This window comes from Eleutherodactylus coqui, chromosome 3, assembly GCF_035609145.1.
Source record: "Eleutherodactylus coqui strain aEleCoq1 chromosome 3, aEleCoq1.hap1, whole genome shotgun sequence".
Taxonomy (NCBI): Eukaryota; Metazoa; Chordata; class Amphibia; order Anura; family Eleutherodactylidae; genus Eleutherodactylus; species Eleutherodactylus coqui.
The window spans coordinates 231716968-231740512 of record NC_089839.1 but is presented as its reverse complement, the minus strand read 5'-3'; the positions used below and the strand labels follow the sequence as shown (position 1 = coordinate 231740512).

At 41.0% G+C, this 23545-nt stretch overlaps 1 protein-coding gene across 2 annotated transcripts in view; it reads left to right on the top strand.

The window, feature by feature from the left end:
- PLA2G4A (phospholipase A2 group IVA) overlaps window positions 1–23545 on the top strand; it is an 83664-nt gene that overhangs the window by 31522 nt on the left and 28597 nt on the right. For both annotated transcript variants that reach the window (XM_066597080.1, XM_066597079.1), the window contains exons 5-13: window positions 369–482; window positions 2363–2400; window positions 3312–3456; window positions 4622–4758; window positions 6807–7029; window positions 11365–11479; window positions 17657–17794; window positions 19744–19833; window positions 23085–23150. In XM_066597080.1, the coding sequence (XP_066453177.1) occupies window positions 369–482; window positions 2363–2400; window positions 3312–3456; window positions 4622–4758; window positions 6807–7029; window positions 11365–11479; window positions 17657–17794; window positions 19744–19833; window positions 23085–23150 (1066 nt within the window). The remainder of the gene's footprint in view (window positions 1–368; window positions 483–2362; window positions 2401–3311; window positions 3457–4621; window positions 4759–6806; window positions 7030–11364; window positions 11480–17656; window positions 17795–19743; window positions 19834–23084; window positions 23151–23545) is intronic.

Below are 23545 nucleotides of genomic sequence, written 5' to 3'. Positions count from 1 at the left end.
GGTTAAACAATAGCGCTGACAGCTCACACTCGGCTAGCACTCCATTCAGTGACTTCACTGCCAGGGACGAAGTGACTCCAGCAGGGACAGAGTGGGACTAAAAAGTCCCGTTCTCGAGATCGGTGGGTTTCTTAACAGTGAGAACTCTAACGATCAGTGAATTACACCCTATTCCTGTGGATAAGGGATAACTTGAAAATGTGGTACAGCCCCTTTACGCCAACCTCCTGTGTGGTTTTTTGCTCACCCGCTGCTGCTTCTTTTTTGACTCTTGTTTCTCCATGTGTTTTCTTTTCTCATTAATCTCTTGTGAGCCCAAAATATTCTGAAAGCACGTTGATACATGAGGACCAATTTGTGTTTCTTAGGTGACTTTAATGGATGCTAATTATGTGATGGATGAAACATTGGGCACAACAACATTCAACATCTCATCATTGAAACCTGGAGAGAAAAGAGAAGTTCCTTTTACCTTTAATACGGTACCGTTAACAGTTCATGAAATGTAGCAATGTTATAGACAGACCTATAGCCGTATTCAGAAACAGTTGGATTATATTAACCCCTTAGTGACCAAGCTTTTTTTTTTCGTTTTTCCATTTATGTTTTTTCCTCCCCCCTTTTAAAAAATCATAACTCCTTTATTTATCCATCGATATAGCTGTATGAGGTCTTGCTTTTTGCAGGACCAGTATTTTTCAATGGTACTATTTAATGTACCATGTAATGTACTGAAAATCTTCAAAAAAGTGTCTTGTTTCTATGGCGCACAAACTGCAACAAAAATGACCTAATAATTTTATTCTATGGGTCAGTACGATTACTACGATACCAAACATATATATTTTTTGATGTACTGCTTGTATTTTTTTTTATCAAAGATACTTAATTTTCTGCCACCATCTTCTCCGCACAATAGTTCTTATTTTTCTATCGACTTAGTTGTGCGAGGGCTCATTTTTTGCAGGACGTCCTGTAGTTTGCGTTAGTGTCATTTTGGAATGCGTATGACTTTTTGATCGCTTTTTATTGCATTTTTTCTTGGAGACAGGGTGACCAAAAAAAGCACATTTCTGGTGTTCCTTATTTATTTTTTTTGCTGAAGACGTTCATCGTGTGGGGTAAATAATGCATTACTTTGATAGATCAGACTTTTATGGACGCAGCGATACCAAATATATATTTTTTGGTTTATTATTTTGATTCTTTTATTATAAATATGGTAAAAGGTTTTTTTTTTTACTTTTATTACTTTTTTTTCTTTAATAATTAGTAAAACTTTATCCTTATTTCTACTTTTTTGTTTTTTAGTCCCTTGAGGAGACAAGAACTTGTGATGGTTTGCTTGCTCCTGCAGTTTGATGTAATGCCATAGCATTACATCATACTGCGATCGGGCAGGCAGTTTATCAAGACAACCCAAGGGCATGTCTTGATGGGCATTCTGCCATAACATCCCTGGGGCCTTTCAGAAGACCCCCGGCTGCCATGTCACCCACACGGCTCCCTGCGATCTTATTGTGGGGGGCTGTACGGGACCCCTGAACATCGTTTGGGGGATTTAAACGTCGCTGTCACAATTGACAGTGGCCTTTAAAGGGATAACAGCTCAGATGAGCCACGCGGCTTATCGGAACTGTTGCCAGCGGGTGTTGACGGCAACTGTATTGTACGTGGTAAATTGCATTTTTCTCTTCCACGTGGTATTAAATAACTACACTCAGCCACCACAGCATTCTTTTCATTGTAGTTATTCTGAACATAACCTAGCATGCAAATGACTATTACACAGCTGACTATTAAAAGCAAGATTTAAAATTCAAATAGGATCTGTCAGTCTTCCTACCATGTTCTGTTTTAGTAATGTATCCCCAATAATATCAGAGATTTGAAGCTTATTTTCTTAGAACTCTGCATTGTTATGTTCCTCTGCTACTCCTTAGAAATAAAGGAATAAATTGACAACTGGGTGTTACCAGTCAGGGTGGGGCTACATAATCTAACACTGTCAAATCAGTGCGGACAGTGTGGGGACAAACCCTTTAGACTAGAGGAACGATAACACCTGGTTTGAAATATAGTCATACTTTACTATTAGGAATAATAGAGGAGCAGCACAGTGCAGATATAAGAAAATACAATTAGTTTCTAAAACTGCCAAGCCAGGAGAGCTGATCATTCTGCTAATCCTTATCAATTGTATGTTATATACGGTATATATTGCTCACCAGGCTGGGGTTTCTACAGGTTAAAGTTCATACGGTATATTTTGCTTGTGCATGAGCATATGTGAATAGTAACATTCCAGTATTAATGGATCGATGATAATTTTTATGCAGTTTTCATGATTCTGTTCTATTAGGTTACGGAGGTAATCCTAGGAGTCTCACTAGAAGAATGGTATGTATCATGTTCTAGTGCTCTTAGAACATTTATGACATACGTAGTTTTGTAGCAAACAGATATGCCATCCCATGCATCAGATCTGTCGAAAACGGTGCCTCATATGTCCAGAGGTTGGTTATGGTATTACAGCTCAGCCAGACTTATTTAAATAAAGCAATCGGCCATGTTTTTCTAATGCTGTACAACCCTTTTACCATCTGTCTTTTATCCTAAAAATATGTTCTCACTAAACATTTATTTAGACCAACGATTCGCAACTCATTTGTTATGAAACGTCAACTCCCATCGAGCACCGATGGCCTCGATCTGGGAGCTGTAGTTACACATTAGCTGGTCAATCAACAGTGCTTTATAATCAAATGTGTTTATAGTATACTTTGCAATGCACGCATTTTTAACTCATTAACGGACCGCCTGCCAGGAGCTCAACCTGCCCTATACCCACTACGGGCTGGCAATTTCTAAGAGCTGACACCCACCTGCAACAGCCACAACTTTTCCAATACTCCTTTTTGCCTGCGTACATACATTCTGCCAGTATATGTATTAGAGATGAGCGAGCATACTCGCTAAGGCAAACTACTCGAGCGAGTAGTGCCTTATGCGAGTACCTCCCTGCTCTAAAGATTCGGGTGCCGGCGGGCAGCAGCGGGGGAGAGCGGGGAGGAACGAGGGGGGGGGAATCTCACTCTCTCCCTCCCGCTCCCCCCTTCTCACTCCCGCAACTCACCGCTCTCCCCCGCCGGCACCCGAATCTTTAGAGACAAGCGGGCAGGTACTCGCATAAGGCACCACTCACTCGAGTAGTTTGTCTTAGCGAGTATGCTCGCTCATCTCTAATATGTATCTACTTACATTTCCAATGTTTGGAGAAGTTTTAAAGTTCTGCTTGTATTTGAATACAGTTCATCCACGGATCTAAGGTTCAGCATGGCTCTGTGCGATCAAGAAAAACTCTTCCGTCAGAAACGAAAACATACAGTTATCGATGGAATAAAGAAACTATTGGGACCTGAACAGAGCAAAGATTTATGTTCCACGTCAAGAGATGTACGTTGTCATTTACAATGATCCAAAATTATACATTTAATGGAAGGTCATATGTAGTAGTGAACTTTTCAAGTTTTATGGCTGCTGCAAATTTTCCTATCTTGTCTTGATGGGGGAAGAAAATCAAACAAAAATCTTCTTAACATATTTCGGACATGTAAAATTCTGTTTAGAGCTAAAGGGGTTAGTGTGTCATTTTTTAAAACATTTTTTTTAATTATTGCACTATAAGAAAAAGTTCCATTTATTGGAAATGCAATTGCTACTTTATTTAACCCACGGTGCAAATAAATTAGGCAAAGGTATTCTTGACACAAACATTATCTCCCACTATCAGTCCACACCATATCTGATGTGCCTTTAGCATATACGTTAAGTAGTTCTGTATATACCAGTGTGGCCATAGAATTTGGTTATCCAAATCTATATGAAACTAAGGGCTGGTTTATCTGGCAGGCAGTACATCAATGTATCTATTCTGTAATTGTATTGACAAGCGTGGTTGAGTACACTCCAAAACAGGTGGATTGCATAAAGAAATGTATCACTTGGTGCGTGCTACATTTTTACAATGAAAATCAAAAGCAGGAACATGTAACTGTATATGTTTAATGCATACATGAAGCAGTACACTAAATATAGAGCCTGAACAGAGCCTTACCACAGTGGATACACAAGATTTCATTGCCTCTTCTTCATATCAGACAGGATCGCTTCAAATTTCTCAGCAATGGCTGCATGATACAGCTGACTGGTATCTGTAAAGTAACCTTCATATTCCAATTCTATCCGTTCAGTAATGTCCAACTCTTGGATACTCTGTAGGCCAGTCCTCTCTATTCTCTGCTTTCAATTGCCCGATGTCCATTCCCGTGTCCTTCTTTCAGTCAACGTGTCTTTTGTCTTCCCGGTTTCCTTTTACTACTGACCAGTCCAAGTAGCATCTCTTTTTCCACCAAATTCTCCCTCATCACATGTCCATAGTAAGTCAGTCTCTGTCTCATGATCTTGCCTTCCAGGGACATCTCTGGGTTGATATATGGGTGGTAAAATAGCCCTTATTGTTAGCATTTTTATATGTGTGCAATGTCTTTTTTTACTTCTGGAGTAAATCATTCTTCTGTTTTCTATCTTAATTTGGAAACCACTTTTTACTGTTTTCTAGGTACCGGTAATTGCAGTTCTTGGCTCTGGTGGTGGATTTCGTGCCATGGTTGGCTTTGCTGGGGTGATGAAGGCTTTGTATGAGTCAGGGGTTCTTGATTGTGCCACCTACATTGCTGGGTTATCTGGATCTACATGGTAAGTGCCTCTTTTTAGAGTTTAGATATCTACATACATTCATGTATGTGTAGTGTATATTGAAGAAAAGTTTGATGATTCGGTTATTGTAATGGCATCTGCCTAAAACAGTGACATACACAGTTTCTGTTTTTTATTACTTTATGTATCATACTGTATGAGCTAATATCATAAGGATGAACTACTAATAAAATGCTCTAAAATATTTGTAAATTTACTCATAAATTTGAAATACTTGACTGATTGTTGAGGGGTTAAAATGTTGAGATAAGTTTAATATGAATTTAGAGTGATATGTGAGTGCTTATCATTGGTTTTGCCCAATGTACTGCCAACAAACTATGTTTTTTATGTCCTCCTAGAGCATACAAATTTTTCACCAATAGAATCATCACTGATGGGTTGTATGTGTCTATACTGTTAAATTGATCAAAAGTTCCCAGTTATTCAATTTTTCACACAATAATCGCTCTGCATAAAAGACCCTTTAATGCCTGGTTTTATTGATTAAATGACTTTATAATCACAATTGGCCCTTTGGACGGCAACCATAAGGCTGTTGTGGCCCTTGATGAAAATGATTTGGACATCCCTGCACTAGAAGTAAAAGAAATTTAAAGTTGAGTAAAGTCTCTCAAAAAAACAGCAAAAATGCTTTAAGCTGGCTGTTCAACAAGCAAATTTTTTTCTCCCATCTCTGCAGTAAACATGCACACTTGGAACAATGTATCAAGCAAGTTGAAATCCAGCTTTCCCACCCCTTCCTTCCCTCTACTTCTGAAAAAACAAATATGGCTCCATCGTGCATATCTAATTATGTGATATATTTAAATAGCTGGGATAGTTGTGTGACATGATCACATGACTCTGTGATATCTGCTCTGTCCCCAGTCTATTTAAGCTTGGTTGTAATACTGCTTATCAAAGGCCAGATGAAGGTGCTAATTTGGCTTTGAAATGTGTTGCCCGCAAGGTCTCCTCTTACTGGCTTTCTCCTTTCTAACGCACCATCACCCTTGTTTTCTTGTATTCTCTTGTGTTCTGAGTTTTGGGAAGATTTTGAAGACCATTAAATCCTAGCCAGTCCATCTGAATGTATTTGGTGGGTTCAACCAATTTGTATCTTGCTATACAAACAAAAAATTTGCTTGTTTGGTGCTGTATTACATTTTGTCCAGAAACGGCACCACTCCTCCTATTGCTGTGTCCAGTATTGCATCTCAGCTCTGTTAAGCTGAATGGGGCTCTGCTGTAATGAAAGAGTTTCTGGGGAGGCATGAAACTTTTTTTTTCTAATCTCATACAATCCCGTTTAAGGGGGAACTAATTTATGACTGCATCTTGGTGTTGCATCAAAATCCCCAAAAAGTGGATTACGATAGAGCCCCAAACTAAATCATAGACTGTTAGTAGTTAAATGTGGTCGACCCAGGGGTGTAACTATAGGGGATGCAGAGGATGCGGTTGCACCCGGGCCCACGAGCCTTGGGGGCCCATAAGGCTTCTTTTTTCCAAATACAGAGGCTATGACTAAAGCATTATAGTTGGAGGCTCTGTTACAGATTTTTCAATGGAGGCCAGAAGCTTCAAGTTACACCCCTGGGTCGACCACACTATTCTGTCTGGCACAAATGCTAGAAACTAATAGAAACTTAGTCTAATGGAGTTCTGTTTGGTTTCCATTTTAACTACAGCCTATAGCTTCCTTAGAGCTTCTATCTGAATCCCATTTTTGTGGATTCACACATAAACCTCGTGGACGAAACCTATGGACATAGTCATAAACCTTAAGAATAACTTAACAGGGTGCTACGATCCCCTTGTCAAAGGCCTGTGCTTAGTCTGGCACTGACTGAACAGGGTCAGTTTATTCTAAACATTTGTAAGATGAATAACGGAGTAACAAAACGCAGAATTCCAAGTAACTGCAGAATTGTTAGAAACGTTATGAGAAATGCAGTTTACTGAAACTGACACGGGGACATGTCTGTAAACAGCATAAGCTGTTGTGTTCGTATTTATAAACTGTCCGTCTCCCTGTATTGCAGGTATATGTCTACACTTTACTCTCACCCTGAATTCCCAGAGAAAGGTCCAAAGGAAATCAATCAGGAGGTCATGCACAATGTCAGTTACAGCCCGCTTCTTCTACTAACACCCCAGAAAATCAAACGCTATGTTGAAGCGTTATGGAAGAAGAAGAGTTCTGGACAGCCTGTTACTTTCACTGATGTTTTTTCCATGCTTATTGGGGAGACCCTTATCCAAGATGTAAGAGATGTTGCTTTTATTTGTCTACATTTTTTATTTGAATCGTCTGAATTGAGATTTTCTTGTAATTTAGCATTTGCTCCCACAAAATTGAAGATAGAGAGGAAAAGTACCCTGCCTCACTCTATCGTCTATGACGGTCTGTAATCATATTGGTAGGAGTGCACAGGTCTACAGTAATCTTGTACTTTGCAATCTACTAATAGTTTTAATGCCCTAAGGACCAAACACGGCAAATTTACGGTGTTCGGTTCTGGGCTTTAATCCTGGCACATAGCAGAAGTACGGCAGGATTAAAGCTCCTACTCCTGCAATGAAGCAGGAGCAGGTCGGGTCCTTGGTTGTTACACAGCTTTTCCCTTCTCTTCTGGGTCCTCGGCTGTTTTTAACCACTTCTGCCTTCTCCTTTTCATTATTATTACTTCTGCTATTTGACCTGGTAATCACAGGAACACCAGGTGTTCCCTGGCACAGCAGCGCTGCAGGGTCCTAGCAGACCCTGATCAGGTCTGTTAGTGACTATTGTCACTACAGGGGGATGTTTTCCTCTGTAACTGGGGCTCCTATGGATGCTGCTCCTATGGATGCCCCAGCTACAGTGGAAAAGTGTGAAATTTTAAAAAAACAGAGGTCTTGTATGACGTCATGGGGGACATAGATGTTACATTGTTATGAAGATAAGTAAAAAAAATTCATGGAATAAAATAAAAATATATACATACATAAAGAAAAAGACCCAACACCGCCTGCATACCAAAACCATTGCCATATGCACCCTGTAATCAGACTATACAAATTCGGAAATAAAATGAGGAACCCATTCTCTTACTTTAAGTTTTTGGGGGTAGAAAAAAAATTCTAATTTATAGTTTATTTTTTAAATTTATTCTAATATAAATGGAAAAATTATGTTAAAAATAGCTCTGTATGTCATGGGGAAAAAAACACAGCAAGATAATTTTGGTAGCTGACAAAAATAAAAATAGGTACGTAAAATTGCTAAAAAGTATCTGTCCTTTAGGACTGAAGCAGCCTGGTCCTTAAGCGGTTGATCTTTGAAATCTGAAAATGGATATTGAAGATTGATTTAAAAATTGCTTTCCCGCATTTATTTTGCAGTTTAAACCTGAAATTGCACAAGTAAGGCCACATTCCCATTGTGTCTTGAAGCTCGTGCTTGGCTTCTCACCAGGGGTTTTGTCTGAAATGCTGGAAGGCTCCATAGGCTGTCACTATCAAAACTACTTATGTTCATTTCCAGCAGTTTGGCTGGACAGAATAGTGTACTGCAGCACAGAATAACTCAGTCCTGTTCAAATAAATAGGAATATGCAGTCAACTAAAAGGCACAGCTACTAGTAAAAGTACAGAACTGCGACTAACGGCCAGTGTCATGCCCACTTCAATCAGCTGATCACTAGGGCTACCGAAAGTCAGAGCCTCACTGATCTGATATTGATGATGTAGCCAATGGTTAGGCCATCAGTGTTGTAGCCCTTAAATTTTACGGGCGAGTGCATCTCCATTTATTTGGCCAATGTGTTTTGTGTGTGTGTTGTTTTTTTAATTTTTTTTTTTTTTTAAATATGCTCAAACATGAATTTTGGGACGTTACATTTCTAGAGGACTACTTGCCGAACAAGAAGAGGAAGTAGAAGCCTGTACAAGTATGAATGGTTCTTTGTATGAAGCTAATGGCGTGGTTAATGATTCACTATGGTGAGAATACCAAAGCCCTAGGCATGGACAAACAGTTAGGGCTCCTTTACACAGGACCATTATTGTTCAAATGAATGAAAATGAATGATGATCGTTCAGTGTAAGCACAGCCAACGAGCGAACGGTAAATCGTCTGCTCATTCCTTTCATGCAAGCATAAAGATCATTGTTTACTAATCATTCGGCTCAACTACCGATCGTTAGGTCATTCTCATTTGCTTCTGCATTGAATGTGAATGATTTAGTGAGTGAAGGAGCCAACTATTGATCTGGCTGTAAAAACAGGATGAGCGAGTCAACTCTGACGTCATTCGGGCAATTAGGTGTAAAAGCACTTGTAAATACCATATACCTCAGGCTCATTTAGTTTAACACTTCTATGCAAATAAACCCTCATTTCAAAGTACAATAAGGGGCTGTTAATGAGTAATGTTTCATTTAGACTGCTAATTCTACATTCCTATTGTCTTTGGAGTGCCTGGTTGCCGTATGCATTGGGAAAGCTCCTGGTTAATAAATCAATGTATCCATAGGTCCCAGTTTACCTGACTGACACCAAGTGTCCCATTGGCTTTTGTCTTGCTGGTATATAATGTATACCTCTTTTCTTTTCTCTTGTTATATATTACATTTTGCTGCACTATTCTATAAAAAGGCACCCTGTAAATAATTTTCTATTTACAGGGTGCCTATGCGCAATGTTTGCTGCTATACAGTGGCATACATTACTATGTTTTTATTCCCACATCTGCCTAAAACTTTGCAAAGTATGGATGCTTTCAAAAATAGAGATGTTACACTTGTCAGTTAACAAAATGCAAAGTGAATGCACAAAAGAAGTCTAAATTAAATCAGTATTTGGTGTGATGACCCTTTGCTTTCGAAACAGCATCAATCCTTCTAGGTACACTGTCAAATGTCTAGTATAATTGGTTAATCATATATCTGACTACAAACCTACAAGAACAGGTGATGGTGATCGTAATTTTCATATGTAGGTTGAAATAGTCATTCATTGAAACAAACAGCTTTGTAGGAAGTATAAAACTGGGTGAGGAACAGCCAAACTCTGCTACAAAGGTGAGGTTGTGGAAGACTGTTTCATGTCACAAGTCATGCACCATGGCAAGACTAAGTACAGCAACCAGATACAAGGTAGTTATACTGCAACAGCAAGGTCTCTCCAAGGCAAAGAATTCAAAGCAGGCTGGGGTTTCAAAGTGTGCTCTTCAAGCTCTTTTAAAGAAGCACAAATAAGCAATGTTGAGGTCTGTAGATGCAGTAGTTGGCCAAGGAAACTTAGTGCAGTAGATGCAAGACATGGCATGCTTGCTTCCCTTCAAAAATGTCCAGCAGTACCATCAGCTCAGAACTGGCAGAAACCAGTGGGACTCGGGTACACCCATCTCCTGTTTGGGAAAGTCTGGCTAGATGTGGTCTTCAAGGAAAAATTGTAGCCAAAAAGCCATAACTTCTATGCAGAGGCAAGGCCAAGCAACTCAACTATGCATGAAAGCATCGGAACTGGGTTGCAGAAAAATGGCAGCAGGTGCTCTGGACTGATGAGTCAAAATTAAAAATATCTGGCTATAACAGAAGGCTGTTTGTTCGCCGAAGGGCTGAAAAACGGTACAATGAGTGTCTGCAGGCAGCAGTGAAGCATGGTGGAGGTTCCTTTTTAAGCTTGGGGCTGTATTTCAGCAAGTGATGTCGGGGGATTTGGTCAGCATTAACAGGGTCCTCAATGCTGATAAATACAGGCAGATACTTATCCATCATACAATACCATCAGGGAGGCGTCTGATTGGCTGTATTCTGGAGTAGTACTACAACTGCAAACATACAGTCAATGGCACTAAGAATTATCTTTAGCGAAAACAAGGAGTCCTGAAAGTGATGATATCCCCACAGAGCCCTGATCTCACATCATCCAGTCTGTCTGAGATCATATGAAGAGACAGAAGGATTTCAGCAAGCCAACATCCACAAAAGATCTGTAGATCTCCAAGATGTTTAGAACAACCTCTTTGACAATTTCCTTCAAACTGCGAGTGTACCCAGAAGAATTGATTTTGGTTTAAAGGCAAAGGGTGGTTACACCAGAAGAAAGGGATATTTGTTTATTTTTGCATTTTGTTAATAGTTTACTTTTGTCAATTAACACTTCTATTTTTTTATGCATTCTTAGGCCGGGTCCACACGAGGCTGATTTCCAGTGGAATGTCCGCAGTGAGCATTTCGTTGCAGAGCAGCCACTGAATGTCTGCCTCCAAACCATTTGGTGCCGGTTTTGAAGAAGGTCTCATCACTAATTACTTTGCAGAATTCACCCCCTCATTAAGAGGTGGGGAATTCTACAGCGGAAATTCTACAGTGATAAATTTGACATGTGGCAGATTTGAATTCCGCACCGCAAGTCAATTTTTGTGCAGGTTATTTCCACAGCTTGTGGACGAGATTTTCAAAATGTGCATTGACTCTTGTCTTGACCTGTTTTTCTTTAGGAAATGCAATATTGAGGTGGTGGGGAGCGAAGTGCTCTTCATCCTAGTCTTTCACTTTCTGCTGTCCATTTTCCAGATGACGTTTTGTAATTTTGTGTTTTTTTTATAACAGAGAATGCACAGCAAGTTAAGTAACATGCAGGAAAAATTAGGTGATGGCCAGTGCCCAATGCCATTATTCACCTGTCTTCATGTCAAGCCAGATGTGTCGGAGCTCATGTTTGCTGGTAAGCTTCCTGGATATTGGAGTATAATACTAGTAGTATATGTGACTGCTGTTTAGATAACTCATCGATAATCAAGTAATCTGCATGACAAGATTGATCAATGGAAAGATCTACTATCTGTCCACCTATCTCATATCTCTCTAACTGAGAAGAGTAACAATGAAAGCTGTGAATACACCTGTTTGTTCCAGGTCTGATTATATGACAGTGGAAGCGATTCGTGTTGCCTTATTTGTAAATGTTGCTCAGATGCAAATCTTCTGCCTTCATGGGCACAGAGTATCATTGTCATATTAAGACTTTTAGTGCTGAATTGTATCCTTGATAGCTGCTAACAATTAGCCATAAACGGTATAAGCGTAATTGTTGCTTTTGGTGACCTGCAATATCAAAGGCTACATATCTGTTGTCCTTATCTACATTATCTCTAGTGTAGTACGAGGGCAGCTAGTTAGATTGTCAGAGTCCTTTGTCCTCCCCTAAGCCTACAGTTTTTCGGTCTCCTAGCTTGTACCACACCAAAACCGGGTGCACCAAGCTGTACTGCTTCCTGTCTGGGATATAGTATAGTGCACTCCAAATAGTTTGAGAAATGGGAGAGAAGGTTCATTCACACTTACACCAATCTAGCTTTTTGTCTACTGATCTAATGTTTCCGCTCCTCTTCTTCTTGACATTGCTGCAGATGGGGAATATAAACATAGCTTTAAAGTGGGATTCCAAAGATCTAGGCTTGTAATGCAGTTTACAATGTTGCAGCTTTTGGACAAGTTTTCTTAAAAATGTTATATAATACAGTAGATTACCCTACTGTACCCCTTCATGAAATTATTTCCTCTCATCACTGAATTATATTATCCAGCATGCCCGCCTAGTTGATAGTGACTTTTCAATAACTGTCTTTGTTAATGTGTGCATTAACCAATTAAATGGTCATTTCTATATCTTTAGCTGCAATGTTGTGAAATGACAAGTCCCAATATGCCGCTGTGGAAAGCAGGCAGGGGCAGGTTCTTTTGGATGGCAGAGCAATAAGGCAGGTGGAAGCAAGTTTGATTTGTAGCACGCAAACCTCTACAGTACAGTATTTTACACATGACTCCATAAGAGGGTGCAAGCTGTCAGTCCATGGATCACTGGTCACATACCTCAACTATAGGCAAAGTCTCTTACTGCAAGTCCAAAAGGGGTCCTTCCTGATACAAGGGTGATGCCACAGGTTGCTATCTTGGCTTGGAATCTCCTATAACAATTATGTGGCCTTTAGGGGCTGATGCAAGAGCAGATACATAAACTCTTGTGATCTAGCGGATTAACGTTGATGCTGTCTCGTCCTTCTGCACCTCGTCACTCCCTATCCTAGCAGTTTAGCCGGGAGGGAGACTTCTTCAATGTGCATCTTGTTCTCAGCTGCAGCCTTGTCGTTGCTATTGTCTTTTGCTTTGTGATGCTCACTCACAGTAATGGGTTGAGTCCCTACCACGTGCACAAAGTGGCACCTCACTAAACGGAGCAGGCACTCTTTTTACAGAGCAGTCTCTTACAAGGCACTTATTGCAGCACCATTTACCAACAGTGGTGGGGAATGGCGCCATTGTGGCTACTTTCATTGGCATCAACTCAAAGGGGTAAAGGATTGGGAGTGTTGAGCATGCACATCTTGATAAGGAGCTCCTACTCTTCCCTTACACTATGACGACCTACAACTTCCATGGCATGCTAGTTTCACAAGAGCTAGAGATTCATAAGATACATACCCATGTTGTACACTGGTTGATAGGTGCTGTATACAGTTTGGCTGCCTACTGCCAACCAGTACTGTACTAATGAAAAAAATACACCATAGGCTGTTGGCATGGGCACTATGATACTTGCAGTCTCACCCTTTTACAATGTTGTACATTTTTAGAACAGGTTACCACGGGAGGTGGTGAGTTCTCCTTCAATGGAAGTGTTCAAACAGAGGCTGGACAGACATCTGTCTGGGATGATTTAGTGATCCTGCACTGAGCTGGGGGTTGGACCCGATGATCCTGGAGGTCCCTCCCAACTCTACCATGCTATGATTCTATGATCTGTAATCCATTATTCCAGTGCTCCTATCTTACTATGAATTTCTGCCCTTACACATGACATACTTGGACCTTACTGCTCACCTACTGTATTTAATGATGCACTTGTCTTAAATTTAAGGACGTGGAATCAAAAGAAATTGCCTTACTATCTTGTTACTGCTCCCGTCTACGTACTAGAGCTTTTGAATAATTTTCATTAAAGGTGTAGTATTATCCCATAAACGTCTGCCGGGATCTGACCTAAGCTATTAGCCCTTGACTGCATTTACTTTGGCTTAATGCACTCTCACACAAGCAGGAAACTAATGAGGGTTATAACGTAGGAGTTGTTGAAGAATTTCTGAAAACACTTAGCTCTGATGCAATAAGCAAATGATTGCCAATCTAGACGCACGCTGCTCGTTAAGTGTTTGACTAAATTCCTAATAAAAAGTTACTAATGCATCTATATATTGTAGCTAGTTGCTAAATCACCTGTATGCTCCTCAAATAAGCACTGCCGGGTATTTCCACACACCTCCCCTTCTCTATAAATCTGACTTCTACTGGTTACAGTAAAATTATGCAATATATGGCACGTCTGGTGTTACACCAAAGCATGGCTATGCATATGTTTACAAGAACTATTCCCAGAAGCAAAGTACACCTACACATAGTATAGATGGGGAAGATTTCTTTACAGATCCACCTCAACCACTAAGTGCCCTACTACATGGTACGTACCATGATGATGGTGCATGGCTGCATCGGGCATAGTGGGAAAACATGGGGTGGGCTTTGAGGGATATCGGTGGCTGGAACTATGATTGACCTCTGTAGATTGCACTTAAGGTGGATCTGTGATTGAACAGTCTTAGAGTACTTTGCAGTTTTTAACTCACAGCTTCAACAACTGGTGGCTTTATACGCTTCTTTAAGGCATACAATTCAGTAATGTTCAACTGTCTTTGATTGTCTGAATGTGTAAAGACCCAAAGATTATTACTTTGGAAGCATTAAATTGGTAAAAATTTTGATTGGAAGACCAACGAATCACTGTGTAAACACAATTGCTCGATTGGCTTGTAATTACAGAGAGTCTTGCCATGTCAAACAGTCCATTGAGGAATAATAGTAACATAGTATGTTAGGATGAAAGAAGACAATGTCCACCTAGTTCAGCCTGTTTCTACTCTTCCCATTTGTTGATCCAGAATAAGGCAAAAAAGACCAATGAGGCAGAAGCCAATTTAACCCATTTTAGAGGTAAACATTTCTTCCCAACTCCATAATGACAGGCAGAATAATCCCTGGATCAACGTTTGAAAGTTCCTACCTAACTCCAAGACCCGGATCAACAACCCTGCTGGTCACCTAATGTCTGTATCCTGTAATATCATAGCACTCTAAAAATATGTCTAGTCCCCTCTTAAACTCCTCTATGGATTTTGCCATCACCACGTCCTCAGGCAGAGAGTTCCACAGTCTCACTGCTCTAACAGTATAGAATCCCTTCCTATGTTAGTGATGATACCTTCTTTCCTCTAGACGTAGCGGATACCCTCTTGTTACCGTCACAGTCCTGGGTATAAGCAGATTATGGGAGAGATCCTTGTATTGTCGCCTAATGTATTTATATATAGTTATTTGATCGCCCCTTAGCCGTCTTTTTTCCAGGGTAAATAATACCAGGGTGAATAATCCTCTCATTCCGTTTATTAATTTAGTTGCCCTTCTTTGAACCCCCTCCAGCACTGCAACATGTTTCCTGAGCACCGGGGACTAGAACTGTACGCAGTATTCCATGTGAGCCTGACAAGAGCCTTATATAGTGGGAGGAGAATGTTCTCGTCCCTCACCCCTATACCTCTTCTAATTTCAAAAGGATTTTTATTTATTTTAAATCAAATTCGAATGCCTATTTATGTTAGTGATTCCCCTCACAGGGGGTATAACCAGAAATAGTCATAGCATATCCAATCATATGACAACAATGATAACAGTTATATAAGACATCCACATTTAGCTACTGATATGAAGGAGGAGGATCTATAAAGAGTGGTCACCCCTCGATTTGGCTGTCAGTAGGTTGTTTGACACCTTTGTAAGGGCGGTTTCTGTTAAGTGTTGAATGGCATCATTGAATGGCTATGATTGGTTCATCGAGCGCTGGCTCTGATTGTCTGAGGTGGTGTTTCTGAACCAATCACAGCAATCTCTTACTGGAGGCAGGGTATTCAAGCTCCGTTACCAGAAAGAGAATGCTCTCTCAGTGCTGCAGATTTCCGAAGTGCCAGAGAGCAGTGAGAGAAGGGGGTGGGGAAGAATTAAAAGGCTCACCCTGAATATCAGGGTAGGGCTTATTATCATGGTAGGTCTTATTTTGGGGGAAACATGGTATATACATAATACGCTTAGCAGCATTTCACTTCAATTTCATGTAGTCACTTTTCATAACAGAGGTTGGGAAAAAATGATGGTATTCAGTGCGCCCTCTCTTCCATGCAAAGCTTGGAACACAAATTATATTGCTGGTTTTAAAAGTCATCGGGTTCATTTCTGTTTTGAGCTTATTTCATGATAGGTAGGTTGTGCTGCATACCAGTGTTTTCCTTCTTTCATCCTCTGTCATTATCACACCCACAGCTTTGTTCGCTTCATCCCTGGGCCGGCCTCACTTCCAACAGCCTGCTTTCCTCCTCTGGATCATCACGTCCTTATTAACACATACTGCTTTTTCTTTGGATTCTCCAATCTGTTCTTTGCACAAATTCTACCTCTTCGTGTCATTCTGGCTGTTATATGTTCATTCATGAATGAATTAATCAGCTTTACTTTCCAACCATTCTCTTTGAATCTCCTTGTATTTAAACAAGCGGCCAACTATTCAGAGAGAGAAAATGATCCATATGCCAAAACACTGCAACCATTCTGTTTCACAATATTATGGGGACTACTATAGACAGAAATGTATACCAGGTTTAAGTTCATGGTATAATTTACAGCAGTTTCTGACATATATTATACATATGTGTCAGCCTGAGCGGCCAGTGTATATTTTTTATGGTTTTCTTTAAAAGTAGTGCAGGGAAAAACTATATACATTTTGGCATCCTAGTACTCATACTGACCCATAGGATAAAGATGTCATTTTTGCTGCTGAGTGCACATCATAGAAATAGGACCCCCCCCCCCCCCATCACCCCCAGAAGATGGAATTGCATTTTTGTGGGTTTTTTCATCCCCCACCACCATCTCACTGCACTTAGAATATTTTAAAGTTTTTCAGTACTTTACATGGTACATGAAATGGTACCGTTGAAAAATACAACTTTTCTGGCAAAAAAAGCCCTTAGACTCCTACGTTGAGGAATAAATAAGATTATGATGTTTTTAAAAGTTGAAAAGGGTGGGGACTAGAGATGAGCGAGCATTGCCCTTAGCGAGTACCTGCCCGCTCGGAAGTAAAGATTCTGCTGCCGGCGCGGGGGAGCCGTGAGTTGCGGGTGTAAGCAGGAGGGAGCAGGGGGGAGAGAGGGAGAGAGAGATCTCCCCTCCGTTCCTGCCCGCTCTCCCCCGCCACTCCCCGTCCCCCGCCGGCACCCGATTCTTTTCTGCCAAGCGTGCAGGTACTCGCTAAGGGCAATGCTCGCTCGAGTAATTTCCCTTAGCGAATATGCTCACTCATCTCTAGTGGGGACCGAAAATGAATAAAAAATGGTCGTTTTTTTAAGGTGTTAACTTCAAGTGTCTATATAATGTTCAAAATGTCATGCAGATCATCTAGATTTTTGTTTTAAAGACATGAGGCAAGCATTACTGTAATTTTACTTTTAAATAGCAATGATTTACAATTTTCTATTCTTTCATAAATCCCAGACGTTCACAGTAAAACTAAGCTTAGCTGAGATGGAAGAAACTTGGGGTTCTTAAGATGTATTCTGTTTTCTTGGATGAGTTGTGGTTGGCTAAACTATTTGAGGGCAGATATACATGAACTCTTACTGTAGTTTTTGATGCTTTAGTGTTTTTGAAGCTTCTCTATAAAGCATTCTATTAAAAGTTAGATGGAAGCTTATGTTATACTGTGTATGATGTTTATAGATTTTTTTTGTTTTTGCAGATTGGGTGGAATTTACTCCCTACGAGATAGGAATGGCAAAGTATGGCACATTCATGTCTCCAGAGCTTTTTGGAAGCAAATTTTATATGGGCACGGTTATAAAGAAATATGATGAATATCCACTTAACTTTTTAATGGGTAAGTAAACAATACTGGGTTATATATAGCATTATAGGATTACGGTATATAGCATTCTAATTTATTATACAAATGTATAAGCTATTTTGAAGAGAAAAAAACATGATGCTCTACGGGAGAGAAATAAACTTTGATTCTGAGTTAGTACTCCTAAATTTTTTTAGATTAAACATACATTGGGAAATTGGGACCCTAGGGGGTCTAGGGCAGTGAATGGGTTTAATGCCCATACTCCTAATATAGGGTAGTTATGAGATTAATAAAAACATATCTGGTGGTATATGACGGGGAAGTGTTACCATTCAGAAAGCTGAAAGTCATAGAGAGTTTAAACTCTACCTCCACACAAGGTTGAATTTGCTGCTGTGTGTCCGCAGTGGAAATTCCGCACCGTTTAGTGTGGGATTTAGCACAGTTTTCCCCTCCCTTATTCTAAGAGGTGAAATCTGCACTTCAAATTAGCTGGCATGCTGCTGTAAATGCCACTGATTTTTTGTGCAGAGTCTTGTCTAAAACTTTGCTGTGAATCTGCCTTGTGTGAACATGACCTTAGGCTGATTGCAAGGAAGTTCTTCTTCCTCTGTTCATATGATTGGGGAGAGCATTTTATAAGCACTTTGTATGGCCACTTAGGAAGGCTGAGCGATCGTGTTGCCTGACCCCCAACAAAGTTCCAGTCCTTACCGCATGTTTGTCCAGCCATTGAGTACAGTATATCATAGAATTTTATATGTAACATAAAGTTCCAGCAAAACTGCAAAAAGCATGTGAAATGGACAGTGCTATTGGTGAAACATAAAATACATGTTAATATGTTTTGTATATAAATACATATATGCTATATGAAGTTTTCATGTCTTTAAGAACTAATATGTGCCAATTCTGCACTCAAACAAGTACAAGAAACTAAGAATTTCAGGTGGAATTCCACTCCAGTGCACAGGATTCTCATTCAGACTGGCCTCAGCCAGCTTCATTTGTGTTTCTCAAACAAAGCATTTCGCCTACAGTACACATTTCAGAGACCATTGTAATCCATCTGTCCACTAGACGTCATAGCTTTCCTAGTTATTCAGGTGGAAGGCTTACTGCCTTCTACTTCCAAAAGGCACATTTGTTCACATCAGTGATTCTGGCCCCGACACGGATGTCCTATTCTGTAGTCTGGGAGCCCTGCCTTGTAGAGTCCTTACTGACAGTTAAAGGGGTTGTCCAGTTGTAAACTATTCATGGCCTACCCTAAGGATGGCCCATTAATAGTAGATTGGCGGGTGCCTGTTGCCTGGGACCCCTGTTAATTGGCTCTCTACTAGGCATGCTTGTGCATTATGCTGTTCTGTGCAGGAAATGAGCAGCTCCATTCTTACTGTGGTGGCTAGGATTGGTATTGCAGGAAAAGTTTCCATTCACTTCACTGGGAACTTGGCCTCCAATACTAAGCCTGGCCACTACAGTAAGAAAAGAGTTCCTGCAGAATTCAATTCAGTAGATGAGTGTGCTGATCCAGAAAACCACTGATCGGTGGGAACCTGGGCAATGGACCACCGCCAGTCTACTATTGATGGCCTATTCTGATGCTTGGCCATTAATAGTTTACAACTGGAATACCCCTTTTAATGAGGCTCAGAAACCCGTCTGTTTGAGGTTTTCAACACACTAAATGAAAACTGAGGGTACTTTCTCTAACAAAGTAGCTTTGGATTATCACACCCCATGACAAAATCCTGTCTCTTTTGTTGCTGCACTATTGTATAACCCTGTTAGAGTTTTCTTTTTTATATTCGGTTCATATAGTTTTGTTAATCTTAACCCACACCATTTTTTTAAACTGTTTATAAAAATGGTGAACTATAGGTATATATTAGTTGTTCCCAGTGCTGGCCTACATGTATTGGCTGTGAAGGGTTTCTACCCTGTAAAATTGTTAAAAATGCTTTTGTTTCCTTTAGGTGTCTGGGGTAGTGCCTTTTCAATACTGTTCAACAGAGTACTCGGTGTTTCCAACCAAGCTAAGGGCGTCACAATGGAAGAAGAACTAGGTAGGTACAGCATCATCATCTACATCTTTCTATCATGCTGAGTGTGTTTTGTGCACTTTATGCCACCTTTTTTACACTCTGGTAATGAATCTGATACCTATGTGCTATTTTTAATCCAGTTTGTTTTGTATATCTTTTGTGTCATATTGTCATTGAGTTTGTGGACCATACTGTCTCTTAAAACAGGACAGAGCCTTGTGTGGTGCAGAGTGTTAAGGCAGCAGAAATGCAGTCCTAAGCTCTCGCTCACAACCTGAAGGTTGCAAGTTCAATCCCTGCATGGTTCAGATAGCTGGCTCTCAAGTTTGACTCAACCTTCCATCCTTCCAAGGTTGGTAAAATAAATACCCAGCTTGCTGGTGGGGTAATAAATTACCTGAAAGTATTTTGGATAGATTTACCTCCCCTAGCTCCCAATTGGGTCAAGACACAAAGGTCCTAGGAGCTTACATAAGTAGCTGTAAATGCTTCCATGTTTCACCTGTAACGTGGCAGCATTTACATTTAATAATGTAAGGCTAAGAATTAAAGTTACCCTCACCAGAAGCCTGCAGGGGTCGCCAAAGCAATCGACACGCAGCAACCGTCAGTGTGAGCGCAGCAGCCATCCCCCCTTGGATGTGAAGGCTCGGTCACCGTCGCTGTCTCAGTGCTCTGAGGTAGGTGGCGTCCGGCGGCTGTGTAATCCGTGACTTCCAGTCCCCTGTTGCCTTTCCATGTGGACGCTGTGTCCCACCCGCTTCGTCTGTGCCTTCAAGTCTGTGCCAACAGCCGCCTTAGTGCTGCGTGACCGGCGATCCCCCCACTGCATCTGTAGGCTCTGTCCCGCCCGCTGGCTATGTGCTGTCAGTCAGGTGCCGGCGGCGCTCCCCCGCTCACTGCTCCCATTGCTTCCCGGCCATTGTGGGGGAAGGACAGCGCTTGTCGGTCGGTGCTGCTAAAGCCGCTTAGCACTCCGCTTCACCCAGGCCGCTCTGTGCTTCTTCAATGGCTGGGGCTCCGCCTTGTGGGGCGCAAGCGGCCACCGCTGTATGCCTTAGGAAAAAATGCTTAGTGGCCTTCCAGGACCTGCAGCCCCACCGGCTCTGCAGCCAATCAGGTGCAGGGGGCGTCACCCCCCTGTCAATCTTAACTCCACCACGACTTCCTGGTGGCATCAAGATACCCTAATACCCACAGCTTCTGTCTTCCATGCATCGTCTCCAATCCTTTATACACTATAAAATAGATTAGTTATCTACTATGCAAGTTTAGGGCATCTTTAGATTGTAAAGAGCAAAGGTTTTGTTTTCCTGAAGTTATCACACATCCAAAGTGGCCACATTTAGAGTGTAATAAAGTCTGATCAAACAAGACTTTACGTCAGACAATGGTGATGTTATCACAGGATTAACCAGGTTTAACAGGTCTTCTATAGAGAAGTTCATAGTCCATACAAAGATACACTCATGGAAAATCAAATTATACAATCATTATAGTATATAATCATGGCTACAAGATGGCAGGCTGCAAATAGCCACTTTTATATATTTTTACCACAGGATTGATGGTCTTCTCTGCTTGTAGGCATGTCCTTCAGCCTAAGATCAAGTAAGATTAGAGTAGGGTTAAGCTTCTGGTTTAAAGGGGTTTTCCACCTGTCCTGTCCTGTGGCTGGACCATCAATAGTAGATTGTCTGGGATCCATCAACTCCATCTTGATTAGTTGTTTGCGCTTGTGCACTGAGGTAATTTCTGCAGTAAGCAGACAGCGCTGTTCCCGCTGCAGTGTTCAAGTTTGGTATTACAGGCCAAGCCTCCATTGAAGTAAATGGCCTGTAATACCAAGCCTGGCCACTATGGTAGGAACTGAGCTGTCTGCTTTCTGCAGAAATCTTTTCTGTGCATGAGAGTACCAGCATGATAAATAGCTGATCAGTAGGGGTCTCAGCTGGCAGACTATTTCTGATTTACTATTGATGGCTCATCCTAAGAATGGGCAATCAATAGTTTACTTTTTCCTGCAGCTGCGTTTGTTCCGTAAAAAGTGCTGTCCAGTTATAAAGAAGCCCTTTGGAATTACCTGGATTTCTGCATTCCTTTTTGTCCCTACATTGTAAATGTTCACTTAATGTGCTCAATAAACATGAATGGGTATAACTGTTATTAAGTTGGTTGAATTGTGTTTGTTACTATAGTCAAAATTATAGACCATCACATACCTTTTCTTACATTGATTGGTAATAAAATGGCAAGTAAACCCTTTGACGTTACCTGGACTTCTACAAGTGCATCTTGTATGTGGCCTAATATTTCAGACCAAAGCTCATGGAGGACAGATCTGTTCCACCATATATTGTCCAGCAAGAGACTGAGCTGGGAAGGAACAAGGCATGCCCCTATACTCTCTGGTAGTGTTTCCCAACTCTAGTCCACAAAGCACCCCAACAGGTCAGGTTTTCAGGATTTCCTTATTGTTACACAGGTGTTGTCATTGTCAGTGCCTCAGACATTTCCACAGGCATACCAGGGCTGGGTTCTCACAGGGCGGATTCTCGGCGGAAATCCCGCGGTTTGGCCACAGCGAAAAACCGCTAGATTTCCGCTGGGAGAACCGCTGCTGCAAAACCCGCAGCGGCTTTGAAGCGGCCCAGCCGCTCGCTCTTCCGCTGCGGCCGGCGCTCCCATAGAGGAAAGCGCGGCCGCAGCGGAAAAAAAATGGACATGCTGCGGTCGGCAAATGTGCGTCGCAGCAGCGGCTTCTGCCGGCTTAGCTGCAGCAGATTTGCCGTCCCGTGTGGACGAGATTTCTGAGAAATCTCGTCCACATGGCTAGCTAATCCTGGAATTAGCGTCCGCATGTGGATTTGCCGCGGCGAAATTCCGCACGGAATTTCAGCGGCAAATCCGCCCCGTGTGAACCCAGCCTTACTGTAGGATATCCTGAAAACATGACCTGTTGGGGTGCCTTGATGACTGGAGTTGGGAAACACTGGTCTATGGTCTGGGGGCAGATGGAGATCAAATAGACTAAAATCTGTTTCTGGGGGGTCTTTTTCTTTAGGGAAAATGAGAATGTGAAAGTTGTAGGTGTCAGAGAGTGAGAGCGGGCTAGCAACAAAATCTTAGATTATTTCTTAATTGTTTTGTCATATGTAGATAGCACGCACATAAAGCTGCAATAGACTTGATGCAGAAGCTGTCTTATAGACGTATTAGGAGTCTTACATCCCAGCATGGTAACAATATTGTTTTTTTCTCTTTTCTACTAGAAAACCTTAAACCAAAGCATATTGTTAACAACGATGACAGTGATGATGAGCAGCAAGAACCTAAAGGTAACATCTTCAATTTTCCTGAAACTCCATTTCTCAAAAAAACTGTAAGTTGTCCATTCAGCAGGAAGTCCTATGAGAGTTGAAGTACCTTGTTATAATCAACCACTCAGCTCTGACTGGTTCTGCTGACTATTTCATTCTTTACTTGCTGTATTCATAAATGTCGAAAGCTGTTTATTAAGGGGAAATTGTGGTAAAAAAAATTACTAAACAATTAGGAAGTCTGTGACTAATTTTGTTGACTGTTTAAACTCTGCTCCAAAAAGTGATTATGCGAACACCAGTGCAGTCCCAGTCTTTTGGAAATGGGACAGGTTAAATTATATTTAAGTTGCCTGTCTTGTCACTTGTCATGCAATTTTTTGTATTTTTACAAAAAAACATTGTTAAACCAG